Consider the following 20785-nt stretch of genomic DNA (forward strand, 5'->3'; position numbering starts at 1 on the left):
CAGGTATTTTTTTTTTCTCAAAAAAATCTAATGTTGGTTTGTTCATAAAATTGTTTCTTGTTTTGCTACTATATTGTTAAAGGTAAATTCAGAATTTAAGTTTTATGAGTTTAATTTTTTAAATATTTTTAGTATTCAATTCATTGGATTTTTAAAAGAGTATGTTTTGCCTCAAAAGTACTGTACTCATTTTTTATTTATATATGGTTAAAATTATTTTTGATGTATATGTTGCGTAGATGTTGATTTACTGTTTATGGGTACTTATTTCATAATTATAGTCAATTTTCTGTTAATATGTGGTGAAGGGTTTAGGGTATTGACTTGTTGTCCATTCGAGTAGGGGTAGTATTACTCTTGTTTCTTATTCTTTGATTTCTGTTTATTATATGTTGTTTCGTATAGTTTGATTATAGTACTATTTTATTGTACGGAGTAGTATTGCGCTGTTTATTATTTGTTGTTTCCTTTATTTCCATTACTTTTTTTTCCTAGACAATTTTTATCTTGAGTTGAGGGTCTATCAGAAACAACTGTTCTACCTAGAGATCAGATCTGCATACAGTCTATCCTTTCAAGATCCCATTTTCTGGGACTGGGTATGTTGTTGTATGGTGAAGGGCTTAGTTTTGAATTCTGAGTTTCATGATAAAATTTGATGTAAATGTGACTTAATCTGTAGATGGGTTTGGTTAATGTTCTAGAGTTGCTTAGATCTATGTCTTGGATAATTGGCATTTAGGGAAGCACGATGCGTAAAACATCCCATGTTTACAAAGGGTCACGGGGAGGTCCGCATACCAAGGGGTGTGATGTAGACCTATGTTGCTTAGAGCCCGTTTGGATTAGCTTAAAAAAAATAGTTTTTAAATAAAAAATACAAAGTCAAACAGAAATGACTTTTAAGTCAAAATATAAAAAGTAGGGGGAGATCTACTTTTGATTTCTAACTTATTTTAAGTCATTTTTTACCTTGTCAAACACTTCATATATATTATTTTGAGTCATTTTTGACTTATTTTAAGTTATTTTTTATATTTGTCAAACACTTCCAGAAGTAAAAAACTGACTTAAAAGTAGATTTGATCAACTTTTAAGCCAATCCAAACGGGCTCTTAGACTCTTCAAAAATATCGATGGGTTCGTGTTGGATCCTTCAAAAAGTAGTGAATTTTTGATAAATTAATACAATATATTGATAAATTGTTTGATGCTAGCTAGTATTTTTTAACGGTTCATCCTTAATTTGTTTATATCTGAGTGTGAGTTCAACACGACAATCCTGGTTACAATAACATGAGGAGAAGAAGTGTCTATTTTAGTTCACTGTTTTAATTAAACTAGTCTTAAGTGAATATCAGGTCCTTGATCTTGTAACAATTTTGGCTGTTTTTCTTGAGGCAAGGGTCTATCGGAAACAGCCTCTCTAGCTCTCTGAGGTAGGGGTAAGGCATGTGTATACTGTACCTTCACCAGTTGTTGTTGTGGTTTTTTGACAATTTTCTCCGGATCAACTTGTAGGTTTGGATCTTCATAATATTCGCTGTTGTTCTTGCCTATTGCATCCTTGTGGACAAATGGAGCTGGCAGCAGTAGCTTCTGTGGTGGTAGAGAAACTAAAGATGTCTGACGAGATAACAGACAAAACGGTGATAGAGGAAGCCTTAATAAAAATGCAACGCGTCATTGCTGACACAACTGAGGAGGAAAGAAATAGTGATGCATTTAAGAGTTGGGCTGAAAAGTGTCTGCATAGTCTGTACTATGTTGAGGACACTGTTGAGTCTTTTACCCTTGGTATCGCCCGTCAGAACAGGAAATGGGGCTTCCTTATGAATCACTCTCTGGTTCCCAAGAACTTAATGGCTTGTCAAAAGCTGAGAAGGAAGATTAAAAGAATCCCTTCAGACATTAAACGGGTGATCGATGAAAAGCCCAAAGGTACTGGCAAACAGCATGCGTGTAGCTATGGGACAACTACCTATATGGATGATCAGAATCGTGCAATGGCACAATGTAGTTATGCTACGATCCCAGAGAGTGATGAAGAGGAACTAGTACTGGAGGTAGATAGAAAACCTCTGAGGTCAGACCGTGAAAAACAAGCAAAACTCATGTCTACAAATAAACCTCTGAGGTGCAGCAGCGACAGGTCTGTGAGGTTAGACCGTGAAACAGAAGCCAGACTCATGTATACAAATTCTTATGCTGATGAAGAACTGGAGATGTTTGACATTAGACAAGAAGTGCATGACTTAGTGAAAAGACTAATCAAGACAGCTGATAAAGGAAGGGCCCGGATCGTTGAAATTGCTGGTGAGTTGGGTTCAGGCAAGACTACCTTGGCTCGTGCAGTATATGGAAGGAGGGAAATCAAAAAACATTTTAAGTCTGGATGTGCATGGGTCACCATTTCAAAAGAGTCTAATAAATCAGATGTATTGCAGAACTTGCTAAAACAGCTGGGGGAATCCAAGGACGCTCTGGATCTAGCTACCAATGAGCTGGAAACTAGACTTTTGAAGTGGTTAATTGGAAAAAACTACTTGATTGTGTTGGATGATATACAGAGTGATCAAATGTGGGAAGGACTGAAATCTGTTTTCTTAGACAATCGAAATGGAAGTATACTACTTCTCATCACCACCACTTTTAATCCGATGTATTGTGTCTCTCCTCCGAATTATATCCAAAAGAAAACGCTAAGTGAAGAATATAGCTGGAACTTGTTCCTGAAGAAAGCTGGTTGGGATACTTGGGAGGAAGGAAAGGAACATCAAGTTTTGAAGGAGCGAGTTCTTAAGGTCTGCTGTGGTCTCCCCCTGAATACTGTCCTTCTTGGCAGCATGTTGTCGACCGAGGGAGATACAAATCGCTTTGATTATCTTCAAAACATACTGCGCATAAACTGGAAAACGAAGGACATTGTATCCGTTATCTATATGAATCTGCCTGACCATTTGAAACTGTGTGTACTCTACCTGGTGCTATTCCCTAAAGAGTACGACATTCCGGTAAGGAGGCTGTTTCGTTTGTGGCTTTCAGAGGGTTTTGTAAACCCCAAACCAGATAAATTCCCAGAGGATGTGGTACAAGAAAACTTTGATGATCTAGTCAAGCGGAGCTTGATTCAGATATCCAAATTTAGGTCTGATGGCAGTCCCAGAAGATGTCGGTTACTAGGCATTCTCCATGACTATCTGTTGCTAAGGCCCAGAACATCAGGCTTTTCCATGTTCACAGCAGTACAAGCACAGAAGATTCATTTCCCTTGAATGTTAGAAGGCTTGTTGAGCATGCAAGCAGTAAGAATATTTATAGTGATGCTTCCCGGTTTGAACATCTTCGCTCTTACTTATCATTCAATTTCCAGATGAAAGACATCCCAGCCAAGGAAGTAGGCATCCTTCTAAGTCGCGTAATTACTAAGGGTTTCGGATTGCTGAGGGTGCTTGATCTGGAAGGAGTGTATAAGCCAAGTTTACCTGAGAATCTTGGTGATTTATTTCACTTGAGATACTTAGGATTAAGATGGACTTTCTTGGATGCTCTTCCCTCGTCCGTTGGTGACTTGCCATATCTTGAGACATTAGATGTGAAGCACACTAACATAAATAACTTACCCACCTCCATGTGGAAATCAAAGAAATTGCGGCATCTCAATCTCAGTCACATTCGTCTTGACATGCCAAAGCATTCAGATACCGATTCTTTGCCTACACTCCTTACACTGTGGGGATTGTCCGTAGATGATGATAGCCCAGTGAAGAATGGACTGGATCGGTTGTGTAATCTTAGAGAGGCAGGCATTACTTTCTGTTTGAACAATTGTGAACACCTTCTCAATTGGATTTCAAATTTAACTTCTCTTCAATCTTTGAGGTTACGATCCATAAATGATGTAGGATTTGGTAACGAGCCGTTGTCTCTGTCAAGTCTGAACAATCTTTCCCACCTAAACTTGTTAGGTGTATTACCAAATCTGCCTGAAAAGTTACCTCAAGGGCTTAAAGTAGTCACATTATCTCTTTCAAAGCTGACAGAGGATCCTATGCCGATTCTTGGGATGCTTGAACATCTTAATGTCCTCAGGCTTCTATCAGATTCCTATATGGGGAAGGAATTGGTGTGCCCTCACGGAGGATTCAAAGAGCTTCGGGTTCTAAAGCTTTGGAAACTGAAGAACTTGGAAAAGTGGAATGTGGAGGAAGCGGCAATGGAGAAGCTCAACGAGATAAATATCCGATGCTGTAATAAACTGATGAGCATTCCCGAAAGACTGAGGAAAAAACAAAGTCTCAGGGAATTGATCATAACCAACATGCCAGAGGAGTTCAAACAGAATGTCCATCAGTTCATGAGGGGTCGGGATTTGATTCTCACTTTCAAAGATTATGATTTAACCCCCTTGTCGGTAAGTTTCTCCCTTCAACTCTCTATGTTAATGTCGAGACAAATAACTAGTTTACGAGCACCATTCCTTCCATAATATACAAGGTTTGAATATTTATGCTTCTTGCTCGAGATTTTGTTGATCAATGGACTTACAAAAACACATTTTTCTTCGTGGCAGTGGGAGCATGCTGATCATACTTCTGATGAAAGTCACACCAACGAGTAGCTTGCTAAGATTCTGAACAGTGAATCTCCAAGGCTACTTCAATCAATGCTGCGTTACATTCATCATTGGTTATCAGATTCAAACTTTTGATGCTAACCAGTAGTTAGTTACTGGGTAAGCAATGCTTCAATAATTTGCACTTCAGTTTCACCTGATGCATTAGTTATGTATTTTAAGTCTACTCAGTGAGGCCCTTATTATCCTCTGTAACAATTTTAAATTTTGCAATGATTACGTGTGATTCTCCTGTAATTTCTAATATAAACAGAACTTTCTCGTGCTTGATATCCATGAAACAACAACAACATACCCAGTGAAATCCCACAAGTGGGGTTTGGGAAGGGTAGAGTGTACATAAACCTTACCATTGCCTCGTGGAGGTAGAGAGATTGTTTCCAAAATATCCTCGGCTCATATCCATGAAACATTGTATTCATTTGCTTAAATGTATGTCTTTAGAGAGAAAGCAGTAATTTGCTTCTCCTACTAATATTGATTAGTTTGCTCGTTGTGCAATGCCTCTTGGAAAGAGATTGTACAACAACATGTTGACACCCAATTTTGACCCTCCCCGACAATAATTAGTTTTCGAGTTTCTTAAATTCCAAACGATTTGACATATTTAGTTTTTACAAAAAATTCAAAAATATTTTTTAAGTTACTTTTAAATTAATGCAATCATTTTTATAATTTTTAAGTAACATATATGTTTTATATAATTGTATACGTAATTAGTATATTTTATAAATGTTTGAAAATCATATCAAAAGATTTTTTGCTTTGTTGAAATAAATATTTCATTAATTTAGTGTTAGTTCGAATCGTAGTTTTAATTTAATTAATTAGTTTATATGAAAATCGATTAATTTGTAATTAAGTTAATTATTTTATCTCGTTAAGATCAAGAAACTCGTGAATTAATTATATTAATTCATCCTATTTAAACTCTAGTCGAATTCACTAAATTAACTCAAGTCGGCTAACTTCTTAATTTCCCTTGGCCATTATTGCAATTTATGTGGCCATTACAAATCTTACCAATTTTCTCTCCTCACCTTAAACCTCTTTTTTTTGTTTTTTTAGATCAATTTATGCCAAATTTTGGGCCCTCTTTCAGTAGCGTTTCAGCAGCCCAGTCCAATTCCCAGCCCACCTCAATTGTCCCCATCAGCATATTACAACAACATCAACCCGACCCAGCCCACTCCAATACTCCTTTTCCCTTATTCCAAAGAGGAACCCAGAGACAACGTACCATTCCCAGTAAACGACAACAATTCCAGCTTTCATAATGTTAAACACCACAGCAACCAAATGACGGAAGTACATCAGCATAGACGGTGTGAGCAGCCAGCACGCGCTTGTCCCCTTTTTCCTCTTCCGGAATGAGACGTTTTTTTGGAGAAAAAGTTGTATCCCCTAAATGGTGAAAGGATTTGGATTTCAAATTTTGAAATGGTCCCTGGCCCTATGGAAATTTTTATCAGTTTCCCCCCAATTCGAACCCGGATTTTCACCATAAATACCATGTTCTTCCACTGGTGTGGGGGGGATTTTTTTTTTAGTTGAAAATTTGGTGTTAGAGAAATTATTGGAGAGAATATCAGAAAGTATAGGAGGGAACTAAGACACAAAAAGAAATAGTTTACAAAGAGATTTTCTTGTGGTTAATCGCTTTTACAGTCGAAAGATTCTCGAAAAAACTCTCTACTTCTAAATTTTCGAAAAGCTCTTGGTCTGGGTTTTGTTTGGAGGGCTCAAACCGGAACTCGTGTGGAAGAAGTCGCTGCCTCCTCTGCTCGTGTTGTCTTAGTTCAGGTACCCGGAAAGAGGCCATGGAGGCCCAATTCTATTTCATCTCGAGTCGGCCAGCTGTAAAAAATGACGTACAGGTCTCGGAGTCAAAAAAAGAAAAAAATACGAAATAGATCAAGAAGTTAAAATGATTGGGCCAAAGGCCCACTTTTAATTCCAAAGAGATGTATTTTGTTATTTTGGGCCTAAGCCCTCGTCATTTTATTTATTATTACTCTTGTTAGAATTTAGGACAGGTGGCAAAAATTGGACCCTTCGGTCCAAGATGAAATTAGGCCCAAGTGTTGGCTCAGGCGGACAGAAAACCAGACTTGGGCCCAAATTCCCCTCTCTCCTTACTATATGTTTCGTGTTAATTTTACAGTTAGTACATACTTATTTGCTAATTAATTTTAAGGTTCTTAATTCAACTCCCCAAAAAGAAAGCCATTTTGAGTTGAAATTAAACAAACTCATTTTTAAATTGACCTTCGAAATATTTAGTATATTTCACTTAAGTAAATGCCCCTATAATATTTCCCATTTCTCCTTTTAAAACCGTCTCAACTATAAAATAGTTCAATCGTTCTATTCAAATTAAGTTAAAGTATTTTTAGCCAATAAATTAGTTGTCGGATAACTGCATTAGCGGATATTTTAGGTGCTTTAAAAACCTTCCTAGAATATTAATAGGAACCCCGAACCCTCTTTAAGTATTTTCGATTGATTTCCTGTTTTAATCTATTAAAACTCAGTTTTCTTGATTTTTCTTAAAATTAAGTGGCGACTCTTAAAACCAGTCTAAAATTATATTTTCCTAATAAAACACAACATGTAGTCCCACAAAGTGGGGTCTGGGGAGGGTAGAACGTATGTATACCTTACCCTATCTCAAAAGGTAGAGATGTTGTTTCGATAGACCCTCGTCTCAAGAAATTTTCACCTATAATACATTGTAAAAATAATAATTTCACCGGTTGATACTTGAAAAAAATATGTAAATGATATGTGTTACTCAACCAATTCAACATAACATTTTATTGCTTCACTTAGGTTAGTAATATAAATGTATTAGTTAGTATCTTAAATATTACAAGAAGATACTTCAAAATGCAAGGTAAATATTCATGGTCAAGATTTAAAAATAAAATAAAAATCAATGAGCTATTAATCAATATCCTGTTAAAAGGAATGTCAAACCATAAATAATTTGAACTTTATAGGTTATGGATTCTAGTATAACAAACTCAACTGCTCGTTTAGGTTTCTAAATTCAACTTTTGTACATATTTAATAAATTTCTTCGCGCATATACATAATTTCACATATCCTGAAGTCTACCTCCGTCCCTGCGTAAGTCCGAGTCAACTTTATATAATAGTCAAGTCTTGTTATGTTCCTAGTTTGTGGTCCCCCCCCCCCCCCCCCCTCCCGACACTAAGTTGACTCAACAAGTCTTCTAATGGTACTTCCAAGTTGTTTCCTTTTTCTTTTTTTTCCAAATACCTGTGATTATAAGTGGTAGTAACATTTTCATCCATTGCTGTAACCAGCTGCCGGGAAGCAATTTATCGATAAGTCATGCTTTTACTAGGTACCGTTTGTTTCTGCTTATTGTTCTTGCTTCATCTAATTTTGTTTCAAAGTCAGTGTTGGAAATGATACAATACCCATTCTTTTAAGAATTTACCAACATTGTACACCATGGTACATGCACAAAGACGAGCTTTCTTTGACTTCTTGTTAGTTGTCAGTTTTCGTGGTGCATTGTAATAAGCCACAAAAGGTACAACCATTGGAACAAGAAGTAAAATTTCGAGAGAGATTGATACTCCCTCTCCTTCCATAACAGTTGGATCAGGGCGATTACATCGAAAAACCTCTTGTATTGAACTCGTTACGTTAGTTCTAATTACCTTATTGCCCTCGTAACCGAAAATACAGTTAAATTCATTGGGTTCTCTGTTAATTCCTTGACGATTATTCACCCCTTTAACAAACAAAACAATGTCCTCATCTGTTGTTAGAGAATCGTAAACGAGAAATGTCCACCTTAACAGCTCGGGCATTGTTGATATCATGGTAACATTTCGATTTTCGGTTGATTTCATCAATATGGGTGGTTTAAACGGCAATCTCCGGCGAGCTCTCTTTGGAAACTCACACTTGAACATAGACCGGACCGGAAAATGGAGCTCCCCTGCAGGAATAGCAGGGGAAATCTCCCCTGTTCCGAATACACAAATGTAAGGATCGTGATGAGAAATTACATGAGTATAATCCGGAGAAACAATAACGAAAATTTCCCACTCAGGCATTAGAATCGATACAGATGAAATTTGACCACGTAACGGAGAAATTTGAAATGGAGTTATAGGTGAATAGATATTTTCATGAATAACGAGGTTATCAGGTTTTTTTTTGAGGATATAGTAATGGCGATTTTCGGGGGTGGGGGTGGGGAGGAGATAGTAATGGTGGTGATTTTCGGTGGTGGTAGTGGTGATGGTGGGGGATCAGAAAGTCGGAGATAATTGTTATCAACGGAGGAGGAGGAGACGGAGGAGATAGAATCACGAAGGTAAAGGTGATACAGAGTAGCAAAGAAGAAAATCGAAGTGTTACTGAAAAAGAAAATCGTAAGGATTTTTCCGGCCATAATAACTCAAAAGATGAGAATTTGGAAGATGATAATACGGGAGGATCCAGTAGGAGCAAATGTAGGTAAGTTAGGTGAAGAAAAGAGAATTTTGCTGATACATATGACAGATGAGGATAGAAGGGCGTAAAAATAATAAGAGGCCCTTAAATATATACACATACACATCATCATTATAGTGTAAAGTATTGTATTCTTAAAAGATATTAAAAGTTTAACTTTACATAATAATTGATATTAATATTTATGAATGAAAGAATACATTATAGATAATAAAATGTTATTCATTTGCTTACATATATTTAGCTCGGATGTTGTTGTAAGAACTTCATTTATTAATACGAAGATTTGAATGGTTTAGTTGAGAGTTACAAAATATTTCTAATAAAAAGTAGATGGATTTGTTTTCTTTCTTTTTATATTTAAAATTTAAAATATTTACCTTTCTTTTATTTCATTATTAAATTTTTTTGGTGGCTCAGAATTTTAGGGGCCTAAACCAAACGTTTTACTAGCCTCACCCTAAGTCACACATGTTCGTAGAAAGCACATGTTCGAATTAGAAGGGATAAGGGTCTGAAAAATACCCCAACTTTGGTCGAATTTGTTGTTGCGATACTAAACTTTCATGAGGACTTATTACCTCTCTAGACTATTTAATAGTGTATTTTTTACCCCCTGAACTATTTAATAGTGTATTTTAAAGGTATATATGTGCCCACGTGGATACATTACTATTTATAATTTTGCATTATTTTTTATGTCCACGTGGACAAATATATATATGTTTAAAATACGGTATTAAATAGTCTAGGGAGGTAATAGGTCCTCATGAAAGTTTAGTATCGCAACAATAAATTCGACCAAAGTTGGGGTATTTTTCAGACCCTTATCCCTTCTAAATATGAAAAAGGAATAACAATCTTAAAGAGAAATACATATAATAGAAATTGAATTTGAATATAACATATAAGCTGTAAACGAGATTATTAGTTAGTGATTAACAATTTTCACTCCTAACATGTTACCAATTCTCAAAAAAAAATAAAAAATCACTCCTGACTCCATCAATATTTCCATTTTATAACTCAAAACTATTATAGATAAAAAATTTATTATCATAATAATAAAGAACAAGCATGCAATGTAAGTTACCAGAAACTAGTTACAACAAGTACAGGTACATGCTAAAAGTTAACTTTGTTTTCTGAGCCTGTCTGTACTATAATATCACGCTAAAAAACTTAAACGATTAGAGAGAACACACATTTATTTACCTAACTAAGTCTTGATCAGCACGAGAATCCGAGTTTATTACTTGACAATGAGCTTGGCCCTAGCATGACCTCTGTTTATCTGGAATTGCTCTGTGATGCCAAGATGTGCCATGAGAAGCCAGACATGAGTAAGAAGCTCTCCTCCTTTACGAAGTTGTTGAGCGTGATGGTTCCCTCTGCAATGTGTAGCAGCATAAGCAAGCATTTCCACCCATACTTCACTGATGATTTCCCATTTTCTCTGATTTCCCTTTTCTTTCAATGATTTGGCAAGTATGCACGCATCAAACAACACGCTCTTGCTCCTATCCCCTTTCACTTTTGCAGGTCTAACTTCAGTATTCACTGTTAGCAACTTGCGACTAGCTATAGTTAAGTCTTTTCCTAGTTTCCTCTCTGTAAAAAACTCTTTGGCTTCAGCACATGTGTCTCTAAATCTGATCATCCCAAGTCCTATTGGCAGCATAAAGGGGCATACTACTAAAAGATACAACATATAATCTGATAACTGCTTGCTAATTTGCTTGGATTTGATGGAACAAGGAGTACTTCCATCGTCAGTGTAATAGCATAGATCAGTAGCAATGTGCCAAATAAGGAAGCTTTGATCAAATTCTACCTCGGTAGACCAAACTAGGGAAGAACAGTCATTTTTGGTAAGTGCTGTAGTGCCTCTACTTGTGCATAAGACTGGATGATCAGGCTCGTTATTACTTTCTCCAGCAAACTTTTGGAAATGGTTAAAGATCAGCTCTTTTAACTCCGGGGAGACTAGTTCATACTTCTTGTACATGTGTTTTTCCAAGAGCTCATTGATTTGAAAGAGTTTTTGGAACCTGTAGCACCGGGGGGGCTTGAAGTCAACACAGTAGCTCAACAAATTGTATTGGGGTGTGCAATTGGACCACCTCATTTTATTTGATCTTCGCAGACACAGCTTGTTGAGGAGGAACGACTGGTAAAACTTTCCGTCCTGTTTCCCTTTGCTCAGCAAATTCTTTGTCCAGTCTGAGTTCAGCAAAACGATCAATGCATATATTTCCAGGAGTAAGGCCACCACCAGCAGAAGGTAAGTGAGAATCAAGTCAAGTTTGTGGTATTTCAATCTTTCCTTACATAAAGAAAATGAAATCAAGCTAAAAAAAATGCAAGAAAAAGTAACCACACGAAGAATGCAGCCTAGAGGAGTAAAAATAACGGGTGCTTTGGTATAGAAGGTATCATATGCAAATCCTAACTCTGCCTCAATCACATCAAAAGCTTCTTTTGGAGGAAGTTCCTTGAAGTAAAATCGACTGTTGTCTCTGTCCTGGAAGCTAAGGATGAGATCCACAAATAGACGTTTAAAAGTCTGGAACTGATCAAAAGCTTCAGATATCAGCAGCAATTTATCTCTACCAGTATGGTAAGAATGATCAATTGGAAGTGAGATTTCTTTAACCTCATCCGCCATCACGTAGAAGCCCTCAGCTTTCTTCAAAGTATATTCCTCCATGAATTTAGCATAATTTGGTCCAGGATCAGGGGATGTCAGCATTGAGTCCCTGAGATTCTCGATTTTTGCTGATCGGAGAGCACATGTCCGCTCAGAGAACTTGATAAGACCAGATATGAAGATGAATAAGCTTAGAAATGGAAGCCAAGAAGAGCCTGGCAAGGACACAAGCAAGATATAGAATGTTAGTCCACTCTGGATTATCAGACCGACTAAATGCCTTAACCACAGCTCGTTATCCTCCAATGAATAAGCCGTGATAGTATCAGGACCGCCAAGATGCAGCAGCATAAATGGCGCCCAGAACGACATCAATTCATCCTTTAAGTTGTCATCAACACTTGTTTGTTTGCATTTATCCAACGTATTCTGAGAGATGATACCTAATGCAACAATAGCAATCCAATCTGCTAGTAAGTAAGATGTCCATAGAGTCATTCTGATCCATAATTTCGCCACACACTGCCTGCGTTTGCCAAAAAGAATAAGCACAATCTGAAAGATGAGGCTTCCTAGAATCAGCACTTCTACTTCCCAATCTTTCCATGCTTTCTTCAAGCTGTCTGGAATAACTTCAATTAGCCTTCTCCTCTCAGCATTAACAAATATTACACTTGCAGCTGCCAAAACAAAGATAAAAATTAGAAAACTAAGTCGGAATATTGTAAGAATATGACACCCGAGCCTAACTCAACCCCAAAAGCTAGCTCATGAGGGGAACATTTCCCAAATTCATATAAACAAACCATCAGCCCATTTCCCAATCTACATGATTAACAAATATTACACTTGCAGCTGCCAAAACAAAGATAAAAATTAGAAAACTAAGTCGGAATATTGTAAGAATATGACACCCGAGCCTAACTCAACCCCAAAAGCTAGCTCATGAGGGGAACATTTCCCAAATCCATATAAACAAACCATCAGCCCATTTCCCAATCTACATGGGACTCTAACCCACTTTAACACCCCCCCCCCCCAACCCCTTCACGCCCAGACCCAACTAGACCATGGAGCATGAGCCCAATCGGAAGGAAATAGATCTGGCTCTGATATATCATGTAAAGATATGACATCCGAGCCTAACTCAACCAAAAAAACTAGCTCATGAGGGGAGAATTGCCCAAGTCCATATAAACAAAAAATCAGTTTATTCCCCAATCAATATGAGACTCTAATCCGCTCTAACAAATATAAGGTGGGATCTTCATAATATAAGGCACAATGAGTATGGAAAAGGGAAATAAATGTAAAGCAAACCTATATCATTAGAAAAACTCCACTCTTACAAAACAACACACTATCCTCCCATATATATAAAGCTACAATATTAACCATTAAACGTTCAATTTCACGAACCATAATTACTAAACATTCTCGAATGACTCTAACAACACACCTAGATTGAGTAGCAGACACTTAAAACTTTAAGTTCACATTTCCAACACTGACTTTGAAACAAAATTAGATGAAGCAAGAGCAATAAGCAGAAATAAACAGTACCTAGTAAAAGCATGGCTTATCGATAAATTGCTTCCCGGCAGCTAGTTACAGCAATGGATGAAAATGTTACTACTACTTAAAATCACAGGTATTTGGAAAAGAAAGAAAAAGGAAACAACTTGGAAGTACCATTAGAAGACTTATTGAGTCAACTTAGTGTGAGTGTGTGGGTGGGGGGACCACAAGCTAGGAACATAACAAGACTTGACTATTATATAAAGTTGACTCGGACTCACACAGGGGAAGGAGGTAGTCTTCAGGATATGGGTTCGGTAGAACCCATTAGCTTGGGTGAAAATCATGTATATGCGCGAAGAAATTTATTAAATATGTACAAAAGCTGAATTTAGAAACCTAAACGAGCAGTTGAGTTTGTTATCCTAGAATCCATAACCTATAAAGTTCAAATTATTTATGGTTTGACATTCCTTTTTACATGATATTGATTAATAGCTCATTGCATTTAAAAAATAATAATTTTTGACCATGAATATTTACCTTGCATTTTGAAGTATCTTCTTGTAATATTTAAGATACTAACTAATACATTTAGGGGCCGTTTGATTACTGATTAGAGTTATATATGTATTAGTTATGCAGGGTTTAGTTATGTAGGTATTAGTTATGCAAAATTTAGTTATGCATGTATTAATTATGCAGGGTTTAGTTATGCAGGTATTAATTATGTAGAGTTTAGTTATGCAAGTATTAGTTATGCAGGGTTTAGTTATGTAGGTTTTAGTTATGCGTATTAGTTATGCAGGTATTATTTAGTTATGTAGAGATCACAATACATAAATTATTAACTATTAAATATTGAATTTATTGTAATTTTTTTTATATATATACAGTAAAACCTCTATAAATTAATATAGGTAGGACCATGAAGATTTATTATTTTATAGAGATATTATTTAATCGATAAATTAAAATTTATTAATTTAAAGAATGGTTTGAGATTTGATGAAGGATAATTTTAATTATATCAAAATCATTGTATCTTACTAATTTATGTATCATAGTTATTGATTTCACATAAAAAAAATATTTTACATAAAGTACAACGAATACATCAAAATCATTGTATCTTAGTAATTTCAACCTTGTGATGTTGTGATAATAAGAGCTTTCAAAATGTATTATCGAACAAATTTTATCGTAGGATATTAGAAGGCTATGAAGTGGGACAAACAAATCCAACAAAGATCAATGTTTTGGATGCTATAAATTTTGCAATCCCTGTTTGGACAATAAATGTTCAGGAAGAGGCAATAACAAATTGTTTTCGACATTGTAAAATTCATTCGCGGGATGCAATCTCAGAGAATTTGAATGAACCTACTTGTGGAAACGTCATTCTTGAACTTGAGGTCATAATTAATGATCTTGGTTACCACAATAAAATGGATGTCAATAACCTGTTGGATTATGCGGGTGAAAGTGATGCATGTTTAGAGGTCCAGAGCTTAGAAGAAATTGTGGACACCATCGGAAAAAGCAATGTTAATGATGAAGTTGAAGATGATACTATACCTTTGGAACCAGTTACGCGTAAGGGAACACTTATCGCATCTAGAACTCTTCACAATTTTATGGTGCAGTTCGAAAAGACAACACCGGAGCACTTGGATGCATAAGTGGAATATATTTAATAATATATAACCTTAATATATGATTAACATATGTGTCAGCAAAATATATACAATTCAATTTGTAATATTAATAAAATATTACATTTGGATTTCAAATGAAAACAGGAAAAAAAATGGTTGATCGTGAATTAAAAAAAAAGTATAGTTAGGTAAAGTTTTCAATAAAAAAGAGTAAAAATAAATCAATAGGGGTAAATGTGTAATTAACTATTTTAATACATGTATAGCTAATACCTGCATAACTTATTTCACCTTATACCCTGCATAACTTATACATAGATTCCCTCATAAGTTATGTTGGTATTAATTATGTAGGACTACAAAAAACACAACCAAACACTGCATAAAATTAATACATGAATAACTTTTATATAATATTTGAAATCCTACCAACCAAACATGATATAAGTTATATTGACTTTTCCACCTAATACAAAACTTCTACCAAACATAGTAAAAACTAATGCAACTATTTATACATGAATAAAATGCAACTTATACAGTAACCAAACCGCCCCTTATATTACTAACCTAAGTGAAGCAATAAAATGTTATGTTGAATTGGTTCAGTAACACATATCATTTACATATTTTTTTCAAGTATTAACCAGTGAAATTATTATTTTTCCATGTATAATAGGTGAAAATTTCTTGAGCCAAGGGTCTATTGAAACAGCCTCTCTACCTCTAAAATAGGGGTAAGGGATGCGTACGTTCTACCTTCTCCAAACCCCACTTTGTGGGACTACACTGGATATGTTGTTGTATAATGTCTTTCCTAGAGGCATTGCACAACGAGTGAACTAATCAATATTAGTAGGAGAAGCAAATTGCTTTTTCTCTCTAAAGAAAGACATTTAAGCAAACGAATACAATGTTTCATGGATATGAGCCAAGGATCTTTTGGAAACAATCCCTCTACCTCCACGAGGCAGTGGTAAGGTTTGTGTACACTCTACCCTCTCCAGACCCCACTTTGTGGGATTTCACTGGGTATGTTGTTGTTCATGGATATCAAGCACGAGAAAGTTCTGTATATATTAGAAATTACCGGCGAATCACACGTAATCATTGCAAAATTTAAAATTGTTACAGAGGATAATAAGGGCCTCACTGAGTGGACTTAAAATACATAACTAATGCATCAGGTGAAACTGAAGTGCAAATTATTGAAGCATTGCTTACCCAGTAGCTAACTACTGGTTAGCATCAAAAGTTTGAATCTGATAACCGATGATGAATGGTAACACAGCTCTGATTGAAGAAGCCTTGGAGATACACTGTTCAGAATCTTAGCAAGCTACTCGTTGGTGTGACTTTCATCAGAAGTATGATCAGCATGCTCCTACTGCCACGAAGAAAAATGTGTTTTAGTAAGTCCATTGATCAACAAAATCTCGAGCAAGAAGCATAAATATTCAAACCTTGTATATTATGGAAGGAATGGTGCTCGTAAACTAGTTATTTGTCTCGACAATAACATAGAGAGTTTAAGGGAGAAACTTACCGGTCAGGGGGTAAAATCATAATCTTTGAAAGTGAGAATCAAATCTCGACGCCTCATGAACTTATTGACATTCTGTTTGAACTCTTTTGGCATGTTGGTTATGATCAATTCCCTGAGACTTTGTTTTTTCCTCAGTCTTTCGGGAATGCTCATCAGTTTATTACAGCATCGGATATTTATCTCTTTGAGCTTCGCCATTGCCGCTTCCTCCACATTCCACTTTTCCAAGCTCTTAAGTTTCCAAAGCTTTAGAACCCGAAGCTCTTTGAATCCTCCGTGAGGGCACACCATTTCCTTCCCCATATAGGAATCAGCTAGAAGCCTGAGGACATTAAGATGTTCAAGCATCCCAAGAATCGGCATAGGATCCTCTGTCAGCTTTGAAAGAGATAATGTGACTACTTTAAGCCCTTGAGGTAACTTTTCAGGCAGATTTGGTAATACACCTAACAAGTTTAGGTGGGAAAGATTGTTCAGACTTGACAGATACAACGGCTCGTTACCAAATCCTATATCATTTATGGATCGTAACCTCAAAGATTGAAGAGAAGTTAAATTTGAAATCCAATTGAGAAGGTGTTCACAATTGTTCAAACAGAAAGTAATGCCTGCCTCTCTAAGATTACACAACCGATCCAGTCCATTCTTCACTGGGCTATCATCATCTACGGACAATCCCCACAGTGTAAGGAGTGTAGGCAAAGAATCGGTATCTGAATGCTTTGGCATGTCAAGACGGATGTGACTGAGATTGAGATGCCGCAATTTCTTTGATTTCCAGATGGAGGTGGGTAAGTTATTTATGTTAGTGTGCTTCACATCTAATGTCTCAAGATATGGCAAGTCACCAACGGACGAGGGAAGAGCATCCAAGAAAGTCCATCTTAATCCTAAGTATCTCAAGTGAAATAAATCACCAAGATTCTCAGGTAAACTTGGCTTATACACTCCTTCCAGATCAAGCACCCTCAGCAATCCGAAACCCTTAGTAATTACACGGCTTAGAAGGATGCCTACTTCCTTGGCTGGGGTGTCTTTCCTCTGGAAATTGAATGATAAGTAAGAGCGAAGATGTTTAAACCGGGAAGCATCACTATAAATATTCTTACTGCTTGCATGCTCAACAAGCCTTCTAACATTCAAGGGAAATGAATCTTCTGTGCTACATGTACTGCAGTGAACATGGAAAAGCCTGATGTTCTGGGCCTTAGGCAACAGATAATCATGGAGAACGCCTAGTAACCGACATCTTCTGGGACTGCCATCAGACCTAAATTTGGATATCTGAATCAAGCTCCGCTTGACTAGATAATCAAAGTTTTCTTGTACCACATCCTCCGGGAATTTACCTGGTTTGTGGTTTACAAAACCCTCTGAAAGCCACAAACGAAACAGCCTCCTTACCGGAATGTCGTACTCTTTAGGGAATAGCACCAGGTAGAGTACACACAGTTTCAAATGGTCAGGCAGATTCGTATAGCTAACGGATACAATGTCCTTCGTTTTCCAGTTTCTGCGCAGTATCTTTTGAAGATAATCAAAGCGATTGGTATCTCCCTCGGTCGACAACATGCTGCCAAGAAGGACAGTATTCAAGGGGAGACCACAGCAGACCTTAAGAACTCGCTGCTTCAAATCTTGATGTTCCTTTCCTTCCTCCCAAGTATCCCAACCAGCTTTCTTCATGAACAAGTTCCAGCTATATTTATCACTCAGCTTTTTCACCTTATGGATACAATTCGGAGGAGATACATACCACATCGGACTAACACTGGTGGTGATGAGAAGTAGTGTAGTTCCATTTCGACTGTCTAAGAAAACAGATCTCAGCCCTTCCCACATCTGCTCACTCTGTACGTCATCCAACACAATCAAGTAGTTTTTTCCATTTAAGCACTCCAAAAGTCTAGTTTCCAGCTCATTGGTAGTTAGATCCACAGAGTCCTTGGAATCCCCCACCTGTTTTAGCAAGTTCTGCAATACATCTGATTTATTAAACTCTTTTGAAATGGTGACCCATGCACATCGAGACTCAAAATGATTTTTTATTTTCCTACTTCTGTATACAGCACGAGCCAAAGTAGTCTTGCCTGAACCCATCTCACCAGCAATTTGAAAGATCGGGGCCCTTCCATCATCAGCTGTCATGGTTAGTCTTTTCACTAAGTCATACACTTCTTGTCTAATGCCAAACATCTCCAGTTCTTCGTCATCATAAGAATTTGTGTACATGAGTCTGGCTTGTGTTTCACGGTCTAACCACAAAGACTTGTCGCTGATGCACCTCAGAGGTATATTTGTAGACATGAGTTTTGCTTGTTTTTCATGGTCTAACGTCAAAGACATGTCGCTGATACACCTCTGAGGTATGCCAAACATCTCCAGTTCTTCGTCATCATAAGAATTTGTATACATGAGTCTGGCTTGTGATTCACGGTCTAACAACAAAGACCTTTCACTGCTGCACCTCAGAGGTTTTTTTGTAGACATGAGCTTTGCTTGTTTTTCATGGTCGAACGTCAAAGACATGTCGCTGGTGCACCTCTGAGGTTTTGCATCTACCTCCCGTACTAGTTCCTCTTCATCACTCTCTGGGATCGCAAGATAACTACATCGTGCCACTGGACTTGTTGGTCTGACTTTTGCAGAATCCTCATCGTTGTGATCTTCAACATCTCCATCTTCAGCTTCCCCACCATTCTGATCACCCATATAGGTAGTTGTCCCATTGCTACACGCGTTCTGTTCACCAGTACCTTTGTGATTTTTATTGATCACCCGTTTAATGTCTGAAGGGATTCTCTTCATCTTCCTTCTCAGCTTTTGGCAAGCCATGAAGTTCTTGAGAGCCACAGAGTGATTCATAAGGAAGCTCCGTTTCTTGTTCTGACGGGCGATGCCAAGGGCAAAAGACTCAACAGTGTCCTCAACATGGTACAGACTATGCAGACACTTTTCAGCCCACTCCTGGAATTCTTTACTATTTCTTTGCTCCTCGTTTGTTTCAGCAATGACACCTTGCATTTTTTTTAAGGCTTCCTCTATCACCGTTTTGTCCGTTATCTCTTCAGACAGCATATCCTTGAGTTTCTCTATCACCACAGAAGCTACTGCCGCCAGCTCCATTTGTCCACAAGGATGCAATTGGCAAGAGCAACAGCGAATATTAGAAGATCCAAACCTACAAGTTGATCCGGTGAAATTTTTTAAAAAACCACAACAACTGGCGAAGGTAGAGTGTACACAGACCTAACCCTCGGCTCAAGAAAAACAGTCAAAATTGTTATAAGACAAGGGACCTGAAATTCACTTAAGACTAGTTTAATTAAAGCAGTGAGCTAAAATAGACATTTTTTCTGTTCTTCTTCTTCTCGTGTTATTGTAACCACGATTGTCGTGTTGAACTCACACTCAGATATAAACAAATTAAGGATGAAATGTTAAAAAATACTACCTAGTACCTACAAATATCAAACAATTTAATAGTGCATTGTATTAATTGAAGGTTAAATGGGTTTAGTCGGATCAAGAGGATGGAATTCACCAAAAATAAGTGTAAATATTCGACACAATATGAGCAAATTTCCCTTTACCAAGGCTGGGAGTTATACACGGGATAACGATAATCTAGTTCAAATCTCTTTTGGCTACTACTAGTTCATTTCCAGTTGCATATTTGAACTCATAGCAGCAACTAAATCCATAACTTTAAATCCCAATAAAGTTGTCTCCGTGTGGCCTATAAGTCGGAGGTACGAGCCATGGAAGCAGCCACTAATGCTTGCATTAGGGTAGGTTGTCTACATCTACATATGTTCCTTGGACACTCCAAAAATATTGTTGCACCCATGTCAGATCCTTCAAAAATGCACTACTTTTAGAGGATCCAACACGAATCCGTCGATATTTTGAAGAGTCCAAGCAACATATAGGTCTACATCACACCCCTTGGTACGTGGCCCTTCCGGGGACCCTTTGTAAACATGGGATGTTTTACGCATCGTGCTGCTCTAAATGCCAATTATCCAAGACATAGATCTAAGCAAATCTAAAACATTAACCAAACCCATCTACAGATTAAGTCACATTTGCATCATGAAACTCAGAATTCAATACTAATCCCTTCACCATACAACAACAACAACAACAACAACAACAACATACCCAATATAGTCTCAGAAAGTGGGATCTGAAAAGGGTAGAGTATACGCTGATCTGACCTCTAGGTAAAATAGTTATTTCCGATAGACCCTCGGCTCAAGACAAAATTAGTCTAG

At 37.0% G+C, this 20785-nt stretch overlaps 3 protein-coding genes and 1 pseudogene across 4 annotated transcripts; 2 read left to right on the forward strand and 2 right to left on the reverse strand.

The window, feature by feature from the left end:
* The first annotated feature begins 1515 nt into the window (after nt 1-1515).
* LOC125820117 (probable disease resistance protein RF45) lies at nt 1516-4901 on the forward strand. Its single transcript, XM_049499537.1, is given in 3 exon segments — nt 1516-3204; nt 3207-4414; nt 4574-4901. Coding segments are annotated over 3 exon segments (2883 nt in total). The 5' UTR covers nt 1516-1577; the 3' UTR covers nt 4622-4901.
* Nucleotides 4902-10137: 5236 nt separating this feature from the next.
* LOC125820118 (uncharacterized) lies at nt 10138-13417 on the reverse strand. Of its 2 annotated transcripts, none has more exons than XM_049499539.1 (2): nt 13350-13417; nt 10138-12312 (listed from the first exon to the last, which is right to left on the reverse strand). In XM_049499539.1, exon 2 carries the CDS (start codon nt 12282-12284, stop codon nt 10389-10391), a length of 1896 nt encoding a protein of 631 aa, XP_049355496.1. In that variant the 5' UTR covers nt 12285-12312; nt 13350-13417; the 3' UTR covers nt 10138-10388. The 2 variants fall into 2 exon arrangements, with proteins under 2 accessions (XP_049355496.1, XP_049355495.1); XM_049499538.1 differs by having other exon boundaries at nt 10138-12466; nt 13350-13394.
* Nucleotides 13418-14453: 1036 nt separating this feature from the next.
* Nucleotides 14454-14986, forward strand: LOC125820126 (uncharacterized; annotated as a pseudogene).
* Nucleotides 14987-16020: 1034 nt separating this feature from the next.
* On the reverse strand, nt 16021-19671 carry LOC125820115 (putative inactive disease susceptibility protein LOV1). The gene is made up of 3 exons (XM_049499536.1): nt 19051-19671; nt 16509-18867; nt 16021-16349 (listed from the first exon to the last, which is right to left on the reverse strand). Exons 1-2 carry the CDS (start codon nt 19632-19634, stop codon nt 16512-16514), a joined length of 2940 nt encoding a protein of 979 aa, XP_049355493.1. The 5' UTR covers nt 19635-19671; the 3' UTR covers nt 16021-16349; nt 16509-16511.
* Between the last annotated feature and the right edge of the window lie 1114 nt (nt 19672-20785).

Source organism: Solanum verrucosum, unplaced genomic scaffold, assembly GCF_900185275.1.
Source record: "Solanum verrucosum unplaced genomic scaffold, falcon-dt-bn FXZP01000229.1, whole genome shotgun sequence".
Taxonomy (NCBI): domain Eukaryota; kingdom Viridiplantae; phylum Streptophyta; class Magnoliopsida; order Solanales; family Solanaceae; genus Solanum; species Solanum verrucosum.

Bases quoted from the DNA above. Each gene is read 5' to 3' on its own strand.
- LOC125820115 (XM_049499536.1), bottom strand. From the start codon at position 19,634: ATGGAGCTGGCGGCAGTAGCTTCTGTGGTGATAGAGAAACTCAAGGAT. The intron at 18,868-19,050 runs GTGCACCAGCGA...CATACCTCAGAG, and splicing joins GTAGATGCAAAACCTCAGAG to GTGTATCAGCGACATGTCTT.